A 12,885-nucleotide genomic window follows, 5' to 3' on the forward strand; every position below is an offset into this window, starting at 1 on the left:
ATCTGTATGGATAATGATCTTTACCCAATACTCTCTCTTTTCTTTTTAAATACATTTTAGTTTAGTTCATAAGAATTGGCTGTTAGCATGGATTTGAGTAAGATCTGAAATATTCTTTAACTTGGTGGGTAATGTGTCCGATCCTTTGGGATTGGTAAAACTTTTTATATAATGAACTAGATTTTCAGCAATCCTCATCATATTTACTTGGCCTTTGTCTGGGTGGAAGCTCAAGGTTGAGTCATGATCCACCCAATCCAGGCCCAAAGGCTTTGGGTGCCCTGGCACAACTGGCACTGGGAGGAAGGGGCATCTTGGCACCTGTGACGGGTTGGATCACAGAACCCCGCCTTGGGAGCTGCCAACTGATGTGCCAAGACTACTTCTGCCCCTGCTTTCTTGCCCCATCAGCTTAGGACCTCAGTGTCCTGCCTGGTTTGAGCCAGACTCGCTAGCCAGCTGCAAACCCAGACCCAGGTCTGAATCACATCCCCTAACAGCTGCAGGTTTACCTGAACGCAGCTAACAGAAGTGTTCTTGTCTTTAACACTTAGATGCCCAACTCCCAATGGGGTCTAAACCCAAATAAATCTGTTTTACCCGTATAAAGCTTATACAGGGTAAACTCATACATTTTGTTCACCCTCTATAACACTGATAGAAAGATATGCACGGCTGTGTGCCCACCCAGGAATTAATACATACTCTGAGTTAATTAATAAGTAAAAAGTGATTCTATTAAATACAGAAAGTAGGATTTAAGTGGTTTCAAGTAGTAATAGACAGAACAAAGTGAATTACCAAGCAAAATAAAATAAAACATGCAAATCTATGTCTAATCAACCTGAATACAGATAATCTCACCCTTAGAGAGGCTACAGTAAGTTTTTTCCTCAGACTGGGCACCTTCCAGGCCAAGGCGGGAACCTTTTGTCCTTCTGGGTCCCGTCCCCCCCACTTCTCAATGGAAAAGGATTAGGTTAAAGATGGATTCCAGTTCAGGTGACATGATCACATGTCACAGTAAGACCCCAAGCCTTCATTCCTCCCAGCCTGACTTACAGCAAGACTTGCCTGCAAACAGAGCCATCCACAGTCAATTGTCCTGCTTGATGGGAGCCATCAAGATTCCAGACAACCATTAATGGCCCACACTTTGCATAATTATAATAGGCCCTCAGAGTGATATTTCATATTTCTAGTTTCAGATACAAGAGTGATACATTTATACAAATAGGATGACCACACTCAGTAGATTATAAGCTTTGTAATGATACCTTACAAGAGACCTTTTGCATGAAGCATATTCCAGTTACATTATATTCACTCATTAGCATATTTTTATAAAATCATATAGAGTGCAACGTCACAGCCCCCCATTCTCACCAGCCCCCAGGGCTGGGACCAGCACAGTGATCAGCTCCCCCAGGCCCACAGCTTGGGCTGACACGTGCAACCCTCTCCTGCTGTCCTCACCAGCGCCTGGGGCAGAGCGTGGCAGAGCCAGGGCAGCATCCTGCCCTCTGCCCTGGGAGGACCTGGAGGCTGGGCCTGTTTGCCGGCCCCACCCTCCGGCCTGGCACCGACCAGGCCCAGGGCCGGCTGCCTCAGGCCTGCACCCCCCTCATGCTTCTGGGGGCAGGCTGAGGGGTACAGCGTGTGTGGCTGGGGTCCCCCTTGCTCAAGGTGCAGGCCCGGGGTGCACACGGAGCCCTGGTGGCAGCCCAGCTGTAAGGGCAGCCATGGGGGGAGCTGGTGAGCCCACAGTTGGGCAGGTGTCTCTGCTGGAGCGTTTTAATTCCGCGCCCCCAATCCGCCGCCCACCCGCCTGGCAGCCACGCAGCAATTATCCAAATGGCTGTTAATTGGGGCTGATAATTCCCCACAGGGATCAGGGACGGAAAGCTCCGCAGCAGAGCAGACTGGGGCTGGGCCCGAGCAGCAGACTGGAGGTGCCAGGGTCTCTCGCCCCGGCCACAGCAGGCACGCAGCGCTGGCAGGGCTCATTTGCCCAGCAGGGAGAGAGGAGCTGGCCCAGGGGGCAGGGGAAACAGGGCCTGCTGGGCTCGAAGGGACTGACCTGTTCCGGGGCACATTCCCCAGCAGGCTGCGTGTGCAATTATTAGCAGGGGTATGAGGGGAGAGAAGGATGGCTAGAGTGGGGGGAGGCGGGGATACAGGACTCCTGGGTTCTGTGCTGAGCTCTGGGAGGGGAGTAGGGTCTAGGGGTTAGATCAGGGGCTCGGAAGCAGGACTCCTGGGTTCCATGCCCGGCTCTCTCCCCAAATCCATGTGAGTCACTCCTGCTCTGGGTGCCTGTTATTGAGGTTTCATGTCATTTTTCTCTCTCTGCCTGTCTCCCAGCCAGGGCAGCCCCCAGCTGGGCAGGGAAGCAGCCGCCTGCCCTCCCCACCCCTCCCGTGAACCAGCCTGGGGCACTGGGCTTGAAGGGGTGCTAGGCTAACGTGGCCTAGGCCAGACCCAAATGAGCTAGCCAAAAACTCCAAAGGTAATAACAAAATGTTTTTTAAGTATATCAGAAGCAGGAAGCCTGCTAAACAACCAGTGGGGCCCCTTGATGATCGAGATACAAAAGGAGGCTTAAAGACGATAAAGTCATTGCGGAGAAACTAAATGGATTCTTTGCTTCAGTCTTCATGGCTGAGGATATTAGGGAGATTCCCAAACCTGAGCCGGCTGCTGTAGGTGACAAATCTGAGGAACTGTCACAGATTGAAGTGTCACTAGAGGAGGTTTGGGAATTAATTGATAAACTTAACATTAACAAGTCACCGGGACCAGATGGCATTCACCCAAGAGTTCTGAAAGAACTCAAATGTGAAGTTGCGGAACTATTAACTAAGGTTTGTAACCTGTCCTTTAAATCGGCTTCTGTACCCAATGACTGGAAGTTAGCTAATGTAACGTCAATATTTAAAAAGGGCTCTAGGGGTGATCCCGGCAATTACAGACCGGTAAGTCTAACGCCGGTACTGGGCAAATTAGTCAAAACAATAGTTAAGAATAAAATTGTCAGACATGGAAAAACATAAACTGTTGAGCAATAGTCAACATGGTTTCTGTAAAGGGAAATCGTGTCTTACTAATCTATTAGAGTTCTTTGAAGGGGTCAACAAACATGTGGACAAGGGGGATCCAGTGGACATAGTGTACTTAGATTTCCAGAAAGCCTTTGACAAGGTCCCTCACCAAAGGCTCTTACGTACATTAAGTTGTCAAGGGATAAAAGGGAAGGTCCTTTCATGGATTGAGAACTGGTTAAAAGACCGGGAACAAAGGATAGGAATTAATGGTAAATTCTCAGAATGGAGAGGGGTAACTAGTGGTGTTCCCCAAGGGTCAGTCCTCGGACCAATCCTATTCAACTTATTTATAAATGATCTGGAGAAAGGGGTAAACAGTGAGGTGGCAAAGTTTGCAGATGATACTAAACCGCTCAAGATAGTTAAGACCAAAGCAGACTGTGATGAACTTCAAAAAGATCTCACAAAACTAAGTGATTGGGTAACAAAATGTCAAATGAAATTTAATGTGGATAAATGTAAAGTAATGCACATTGGAAAAAATAACCCCAACTATACATACAATATGATGGAGGCTAATTTAGCTACAACAAGTCAGGAAAAAGATCTTGGAGTCATCGTGGATAGTTCTCTGAAGATGTCCGCGCAGTGTGCAGAGGCGGTCAAAAAAGCAAACAGGATGTTAGGGATCATTAAAAAGGGGATAGAGAATAAGACTAAGACTATATTATTGCCCTTATATAAATCGATGGTATGCCCACATCTCGAATACTGCGTACAGATGTGGTCTCCTCATCTCAAAAAAGATATACTGGCACTAGAAAAGGTTCAGAAAAGGGCAACTAAAATGATTAGGGGTTTGGAACGGGTCCCATCTGAGGAGAGATTAAAGAGGCTAGGACTCTTCAGCTTGGAAAAGAGGAGACTAAGGGGGGATATGATAGAGGTATATAAAATCATGAGTGATGTGGAGAAAGGGGATAAGGAAAATGTATTTACTTATTCCCATAATACAAGAACTAGGGCTCACCAAATGAAATTAATAGGCAGCAGGTTTAAAACAAATACAAGGAAGTTCTTCTTCACGCAGCGCACAGTCAGCTTGTGGAACTCCTTATCTGAGGAGGTTGTGAAAGCTAGGACTATAACAGCGTTTAAAAGAGAACTGGATAAATTCATGGTCGTTAAGTCCATTAATGGCTATTAGCCAGGATGGGTAAGGAATGGTGTCCCTAGCCTCTGTCTGTCAGAGGGGGAGATGGATGGCAGGAGAGAGATCACTTGATCATTGCCTGTTGGTCCACTCCCTCCGGGGCACCTGGCATTGCCCACTGTCGGTAGACAGGATACTGGGCTAGATGGACCTTTGGTCTGACCCGGTACGGCCGTTCTTATGTTCTTATGATCACAAACAGGGCGTACCCAGCCAGGCCATCCCTGCGCCAATCCTGGCTCAGCCCAGGCCCCAACCCATGGCTGCATGGCCAAGTCAGTGCCCTTCAGCCCACGCCCTCCCCAACTGCCTGCAATAGCAGTGCTGCCCTCCCCCCCACGCTCGCCTGGCTGGGACACTGCAGGTCTGGAGGGACAGGGACCGCGGGGGGGGGGGGGGGGTGGTCACAGGCAACCAGAGCCACTCAGTGACTCAGTGCATCACCAAAATCTCCCGGGACCTGGGTAAGGCGGGTTTGGTCCTTGGCATAGCACAGCTCACAGGCCTGAAGCCTCCCTCCCACCTTGTGGGGTACATGACTATGTGCCTCCGGGGCACCAAGGGAGCAGGGGATGGGTTGGGAGAGGGCAGGAGGGGCCATGGACTGTGCGCAGGTTGAAAGGAGAAGTTAGACAACCCCCAACCCTCATGAGTCATGGGTCTGATCCCCCGCCACGGTCACCCCTGGTCTGGGCCCTGATCCCCCATACCCCTCCGGGACCTGGGGCAGGTCCTTGACCTGGCACTGGTCTCTCACTGTCTCCAGCTGGTGGGGGGGGGGAACTCTGAGCTGTAAGAAAGGCATGCCAATCCTTTCTTCTGTTTATTCACTCCCATCACGGTCTCCTCATATCAGACAACACTACTGCCGTTTCCTATATCAACAAGCAGGAACGTGATGGGCCGCTCTATGCACAATCTCTGCAATTGGTTCATCAATCACCAGATTCTCTTGTCTGCAGGCTGTCATCCAGGGACACAGAATGTAGTCTCGGACTCGATCAGCAGACGTTTTGCAATGCCCACGAGAGGGAACTTTACAATTCAGTAGTACACAGCATCTTCACCTGACGGAGGACCCTGACCAGAGACCTATTCACATCACAAACTAACAGCAAATGTACCACATACTGCTCCAGAGGAGGCCTCGGTCACCACTCTCAGGGTGATGCTCTCCTGCTCTCTTGGTCAGGCCAAATCAACTACGCCTTCCCGCCTCTACCTCTCCTGCCTCAGGTACTGCACAGGATCTAACAAGACAACGCAATGGTCATTCTGATCGCACCCTGTTGGCCCACGCAATTCCGGTTTCCCAATCTCCTCCACATGTCATTCTGCCCACCAATTCCCCTCCACAACTTCCCCGATCTCCTGACCCAGTACAACAGCGAGATCAGGCATCCCAATCCACATGCGCTGCACCTCAGAACATGGTATTTGGATGGCCATTTGCTTTAGCCTGCACGTGCTCTCCTGCTGTGCAAGACATCCTCTCCAGCAGCAGGAAGGACTCCACTAGGCAATGTTACTGAGCCAAATGGAAACGTTTCTCATCTTGGGTCTAACAAAAAGAACTTCTGCCTGAACTGATGGGGATCCCCCTGATCCTGGATTATGTTCTGTCCTTGAAGTCATCAGGTTTTGTCTCAACTCTTTGAGAGTCCACCTGGCAGTGATTAGCGCGTTCTACTGTCCAGTGGAAGGTTGCACTGTCTTTACACACCCACTAACCACTAGGTTTTGGAAAGGCCTCATCACAACCTCTCCCATCCAAATGATCACACCCCAATGATTACCTGAATCTAGTTCCCTCCATGCTAACGGAACCACACTTTGAACTGTTACCATCGTGCTCTGTCCCTCCTTTCCATGAAAGTTGCTTTCCTTGTTGCTATCACTTCTGCGAGAAGGGTTGGTGAACTTGAAGCTATGATAGAGGACCCGCCTTTTATAGTGTTAGAGAAGGATCATTTCCCTACATCTACACCCCAGCTTTTTACCAAAGGTGGTCTCCCAGTTTCACATCAATCAATCTATTCACTTACCTATTTTCTTCCTGAAACCACACGCATCTGCAGAAGAACATCAACTCCATTCCCTCAATGTCTGATGAGCTCTGGCCTGTTGCTTGCAGAGAACAAAACCAATCAGGAACGCCCCTAGGCTGTATATGTTGCAGTAGCAGAAAGACTCGGGGGGTGAGCCATCTCCACCTAGAGGATCTCTAAATGAATTTTGGGTTGCATTTCACCCTGCCACCAACTGTCAGGCCTACCTATCCCCACAGGGGTGCAGGCTAACTCCACGAGAGCTCGGGCTTTGACCATGGACTCCCTTCAGTTAGGGACAATGTAGAGCGGCTACAGGGAGTTCTTACACACCTTTGCAGCACACTGTCTTAGTGCAGGACTCAGTGGCAGATGCCTCCTTTGGATGGCAGTTCTCCACACAACCATTCCTTCCTCATCCTTGCACCCTCTTCCGACTTAGGTACTGCTTGTTAATCACCACCAGTGGAATAATAGGGATCATCACTCGAAGAAGAGGTGGTTACTTGCATGAAATTGGAGGTTCTTTGAGATGCGTGGTCCCTATGTGTATTCCACTTCCCACTCTCCTTCCTCTCTGCTACGCATCTGTCGTGTTGGAGAAGGAATTGGCGACACGGTCCGGTTCGACTCACCCTTTATCACCTCGGCTGGAAGCGCAAGGTGAACCAGGGCGCATGCACGGACCAATGCACACTACTTTCAAAAGCTCTGATTGCAGGCGCATGGTTCGCATGCGTAACCCCTCAGTGGAATACAAACATGGACCACACATCTCGAAGAACCTCCAGTTATAGGTAAATAACCTCCTCTTTCAGTAACTGTCAGTGTGTGCTGGATTGAAACAGGTCATAAGTGCTGAAGGTTCCCTTCAGCAAATGATTTTTGGGGAGTTCTGTGGCCTCTTACTGTGACTCTGAACTTAACCATAATGCCTAGCACTAAGGTTCATGCCAGACTCATCATGCTTCTGTGTGCTGTTAACATTAGCTGGGAGGCTTTGTCTGCTAGCTATGGCCCAGTTCAACACTAATGCTGCCTTCTTGACTTCACAGGATCTGAAAATAAAGAACATGGGCTCGTGGGCAAGCTTGGTCCAGAAACCCCTCACGACTCCATCCTCCACAGCAAAGTCCTCCAGCGATAGCTTTGAGCATTTCAAGAGGGCAGCGCGGGAGAAGGAGGAGCGGGAGAAGGCGCTCAAAGCTCAGGCAGAACAGGTGGAAAAGGAGAAGGAGCGGCTGAGGCGGGAGCAGGAAAGGATGAGGTGAGAGGCCTGCACATCTGTATTTCATTGCTCCTAAAGCTGGTCTCCCCAGGGTACCGAGGTGTGTGAATGGGGTTATGTCCCCATTGGGGACAGTCGCTTCCTCTTTTTGCTTCACTTGTCAGCTTGGTGCCTTGGAGCCACTGCTGATTCGTTGGGAAAAGACAGGTTTTTCAGCATGATCAACCAGAAGACAGTGAGGGTAAAGCTGTCTCCACTGCCCTTTTGAGGGGTATACCAGACATGGCCCTGTTGTCTAGGCCACCTTTTCTCTAGCTCCCTTGGGTTGTACCTGGGCTCTGTTAGCCTAGACGCGTGGCAGCACTTACATGCAGCAGTGCAGGAACTCTGAACATAATCAGTGGGTGTAATATAGCCACCGCTTCCATGGTGGGCTCACGAGAAGATGGGCTCCTTGCCCACTCAGGAGCCAGTGCAAGTTGTAGAGTTCCAGCATCATACTCTGTTCACAGTTCATACCACTGAGGTATCTGGGTGTGCCAGCTGGATAACAGCTGCCGTTTCCTCCTTCTCAAGCTGACTAACTGTACTGTTAAGCAAGAAGCAACATGAGCAAGAATCTCTTGATGCACTAAGCACTTCCCATTCCACAGCGTGGGGGTCGCAAAATGAGTGGCTTGACTATGCAACAAACTCCACAGGGAGAAACCCCTTAGCTGCCCATTCTCCAACTGGGATCCCCAGGGAACACTTGCTGGGGGAGATGGCTGGACACATGGTGCTGGCTGCTCTTCCTCGTTTCCAGTTGCTACCTGGCATTAAAAATGTAATACATTGAGTCCTTTCCTGAGAGACTTCACTATGTCAGTGATTGCTGGAGTTCCCACAGGAAGTTATAGGATCACAGAGGGGAGGCATCCATGAGACGCTCTAAGGTGCCACAAGGACTCCTGTTCTTTTTGCTGATAGACTAACACGGCTGCTACTCTGAAATCTAAGATACGGGTCACACTAGGAACAAGTTTAAAACAGCCAAATCTGAGACCTCCCTTCCCACTCTCCTCACACAGTCCTTCATCACAGCAATGGTGAGCCAGCCCATGGATGGAAGAAGGACCCAGCAGTTTAAGAAACTTCTATGCCTTATGGGGTTGCACAAAGCGCCTCACCATTCTAATGACACTTTTGGGTCTTGGCAGGAGTCGTGATGATGAGGATGCCCTGGAGCAAGCTCGCAGAGTTCAGGAAGAAGTCCGAAGACGCCAGGAGCAGCAGCAGCAGCAGCAGCAGGTGTCAGCTGCAGCCTCTGCGCCCCAAGCACAGAGCTCTCAGCCACAGTCCTCTCAGTCTATGCTGGATCAGCAGAGAGAGATGGCCAGAAAACGGGAGCAGGAGCGAAGGCGCAGAGAGGCAGTGAGTGGGGTGGGGGGGGAATACTGGGCACTCTGATGGGGGGCAATTTGAGGCAGACGTTCAGGCAGTGAGCTGAGTGACAGAGCATCGCTCTGCACTTTAATTGATAGTCCTAGAGCACGCTGGGTTTATCGGCCAGGGGTTACAAGCAGGCCAGAGTGCTTTTGCTGGGATGCTGACCCCTTGGTGAACTGAGTGAAGACTCCCAACTTGAACAGATTGGCAGACAACTGTGCCAGGAAACTTAGGTCTTTTATAGGGCAAAAGTACTAGATTATACCAGTAAAAAGTTTAGGTAGCCCAGCAAAATCCCTGGTCCCTAATGCCACCCATTGAGTCAAGTGCAGCATCCCTGCAATGTGCTCCCGTGAGCATCAATCCTGCAGCCTTTGTAATTCTCCTATCTCCTCTCCCCCTTCAGATGGCAGCTACTATCGACATGAATTTCCAGAGCGATTTGTTGGCAATATTCGAAGAGAATCTTTTCTAATAGCGCCTGGTTTTCTTCTCCTGACTCTTTAATTTCCCGGCGAATCTTTGACTCTCCATAGTGTTCATGGCGGCTGGGAGGGGGAGCATTCCTGCAGCCCTTCTGCATGTCTGACCATTGCAGATCTTTCAGTCGAGGCCTCCGAAGGATCAGCACAGTCTGCCTTACAGTTTGACTTTTGCCCCCCTCACACACTGAAGAAAGACCGACCAAGACAAGCCAACTACATACTCGGTTTGATTGGACATGCAGCTGCTGGGAAGGGTGCCCTGATCACTCGACATTCTCTATGCCAAACGTATTCACAGTATATCCAGGACTTCATGTTCTTCACACCTTTTCTATCCAGAAAGGTTCTAAGTTACAGAATGTCTATGAATAAACAGTGCTGTGTCATGACAGCAAGAGATGCTCTTCACTGAGAGGCTGCCTATGGGAGTATCCTGGCAAGAATGGGAGACCTGGGGTCCAGCTGGGAAAATACACAAGCTGTGTCTGATCCTTTCATCACTGGCTTTGCCTTTAACTTAACTTCCCACAAGCCTTTAGCTGGGAGCCATTCTCTGTAAGTGTTCGCTTGTGAAAAAGGGAATCGTACAGTGGAGGTGTCAAGTGAAACTGGCCATTTGAGTGAGGTTTTTGTTTTAGCATTGTGTGGAGGTCCGGGAATTGGAGCTAGACTACCAACCAAAGTCAGTTTCTTTCAGTCTGTTTTTTTCCTCCAGGCAGTTTGTTACTGCTCAGCTCTTGACTGGGTATTAATTGTCTCTTTGTTCGAGAGTGGAGTGGAGAAACCAGTGACACCAGGGGAAGCGACCACCCTGTCACTAGGGTTTGACTGGGGCTGTATTGTACAGTGACTATAGTTGGCATATCTTTGTTTGAGGGTTTTGGTGAGCCACCGAACTCGGTGTAAAAACACTGCTTATATTTTGCTCAGTTTCAAACTTTTAGTCTAGATTTTTAACTGTAAAACCAGAAAGCTGCATTTTGGTTTTTTTTAAATGTCATAAAATATGATTAAAAAAAAAGAAAGTTTTTATACCTAAAAGAAGTGGCTGAGAGGAGGGCAAGTGGAAGCGGCAGTTTTGGAAAGGCTCCTTCCACCACCGACCAAATCTCACTAGCAGCGGGCGTTTTCCCATGCGCCTTCAGTGTGTGTTCTTTTCATTTTATTCTATGAACCGTTAAAACGTTATGTGCCATAAATACCCACTATACAGTACAATACTGGTGTGTCCGTATGGGGTGAGCGCTGGAGTAATTGATTGGTTTTACTTAAATACGGTGAATATGCATTTGGTCTGTACTGATCATGGAATAAACTCATCTCTTTTTTTTTAAAAGATGGTGTCGTACTGACATTTCTTTGAATCCTATTTGTGATTAAGTTGTTTAAAGGGGTGAGGATTGTTGAGGAAAGGTTGTCCCTATCTTCTGACTGTGCTCTAGGGGAAAGGAAGGAGTTCTCACGCTCCTGTCCCCATCCTGGGGGGAAGCTTGTCCTAGGTAGCCAGTGTGCATTTTCCCTCCTAAACGAGGGCTAGGAGAGCTGCCATGCTAAAGCAACACAATCCTGGACAAGGTGTAGTGAGGCTGAACTTGTGTGAAGGCTTCATCCTGCTGTTGGCCCCCTCTCTCACCCAGAGGGCGCATCAGGGCCCCAAGCACTGACACCCACAGCGTCTCAGACAACCAGTGCAGTCCCTTCCCAATTTCTGAGATTGTGATGCAGACGTAGCTGACACTATGTAAAGCAAGCACAAGAGCCTGCCTGACTCCAGAGTGACGTTTGTCCCACCGAGCAAGAGCTGGGATTCTCCAAGCCTTGGCCAAGCTATTCATTTTGAGAGCTGATGGCTTCCATTGATACTTGCTTGCTGAGGTTTGAATGTGGGGGTTGGATGATGGGGCGGGAGGGCCTTCTCTTCACATTCCAGACCTACTTCAGTGTGAGAACTGGGTGCAGCTATCCCTGGGAAGATCCAGTCAGGACAGGGGACAGATTAGCCGGCACTAGTATGGATAAACTCCACTTTGCTGTTGTCTCAGTGACCAAGCAAGCGTTGAAATAGCAGCCTCGGGTTGTAGGGTTTGACTGTCTGCCATAAGTGACTTCAGTGTTTTCGAAGCTACTTTCTTGTCATCCCTTAGAGCTCTCTGCTGCCAGTGGGGAGGGAATACGTTTAAAAGAAATCAGCCTGTTAAGTTTCTCTTAGCTAACATGATCGACCTAGTGATGTGTGAGCCGGCTGGGGTAGTGGGGAGGCTGCAAGAAAGTCTAGAAATCCATCCCATAAACCTGCCCAAGTCCATTCCCTACCCCCCACTCTAATGAAACAACACTCAGTCAAACCTGACAGGCTCCTCCCGATCGAAATTTGTACTGACCAAGAGAATGGTCAGGACATGCAAGTCTCTCATCTCTGTAGCTCTTAATCTCTGGCCTCCCCACTGTGCTATCCTTAGTCGCAGGCAAGACCAGAGAAGCAGAGTGCAGGATTTGTCTGGTGATGGCATGAGGAATAGTTCTTGATTCTATCTGATTATCATAGGGAGCTTATTAACTGCATCAGGTGAGGATCTGTCTGGGTTTGGGAATGTAGAGCCCCACTTTTCTGTTGGCTATTTCAGGAAATCATCCCAGTGAACTGCCTGTCTCATTAGAGCCCCTTGGTGTCTCTACTGGAAAAGTCCTGATTTCCTTTGCCTGGGAGAACCTGCACCAGGGAACTTCACTAGCAGCTGATCCTGCTGCTGTTGCAAAGAGAAACCCAAAAGAGCAGCATCCCTGTTCTCCTTGCTTGGCAGAGCCCAGGCCAGACCAGTGACTGGCTGCAGCTTAGCCTCAGAGCTCAGTGGGTTTGTTTAGATGAGATGTGCCAGTGTGGATCAACAAGTGGTGGCTGCCTTTAACTTTAAAATACAACTGCAATCTGAAAGGTCCCAGTATCCTGTGCTCATGCTAGTGGCCTGGCCAAGATCATTGCATGCTGGGACTTGTAGTATTCTTGTGAGCCAAGGCCCCCCACCCATGATGATAATGGACACAACTGGCATCATTTTATGCAAATTAGGAGCCACCCTTATGTTGCTGGCAAATGGTTGATGGGGCCTCAGGTTGGGCAAAGTGTGGGCAGGCTCTCTTGGCTTGGGCAGATTCTCTATGCTGTGCTGAGCAGGGGAATAGGGGTTATGCTTGATTTTACTCTGATCCCCAAGAATTGGCAGGAGCAAAACCTCATGGCACTGTAGGGCATGGAAGAGAGGTAGGGAACGTGCCATTCCCATGTCCCGAGGGCTAGGAACAGTCACTTCTTACAGTCCTTTCCCAAGGCTTCAGCTGCATCCTGTGTCACAGTCTGTAAATTGCCTCTGGATTTCAATCTTTCTTTGGTTGTGCATAGTGGGGGAAATCTGAACCTTTGGCTTCTCCTCTAATCTCTTCC

At 49.3% G+C, this 12,885-nt stretch overlaps 1 protein-coding gene across 1 annotated transcript; it reads left to right on the forward strand.

Annotated features, from left to right (window-relative positions):
- The first annotated feature begins 7,169 nt into the window (after nt 1-7,169).
- Nucleotides 7,170-10,782, forward strand: LOC135978193 (bromodomain-containing protein 4-like). The gene is made up of 3 exons (XM_065579224.1): nt 7,170-7,572; nt 8,733-8,946; nt 9,368-10,782. The coding sequence occupies exons 1-3, from the start codon at nt 7,256-7,258 to the stop codon at nt 9,434-9,436; spliced, it is 600 nt and encodes a 199-aa protein (XP_065435296.1). The 5' UTR covers nt 7,170-7,255; the 3' UTR covers nt 9,437-10,782.
- The last annotated feature ends 2,103 nt before the right edge of the window (nt 10,783-12,885 follow it).

Source organism: Chrysemys picta, unplaced genomic scaffold, assembly GCF_011386835.1.
Source record: "Chrysemys picta bellii isolate R12L10 unplaced genomic scaffold, ASM1138683v2 scaf164, whole genome shotgun sequence".
In the NCBI taxonomy this organism is placed as follows: domain Eukaryota; kingdom Metazoa; phylum Chordata; order Testudines; family Emydidae; genus Chrysemys; species Chrysemys picta.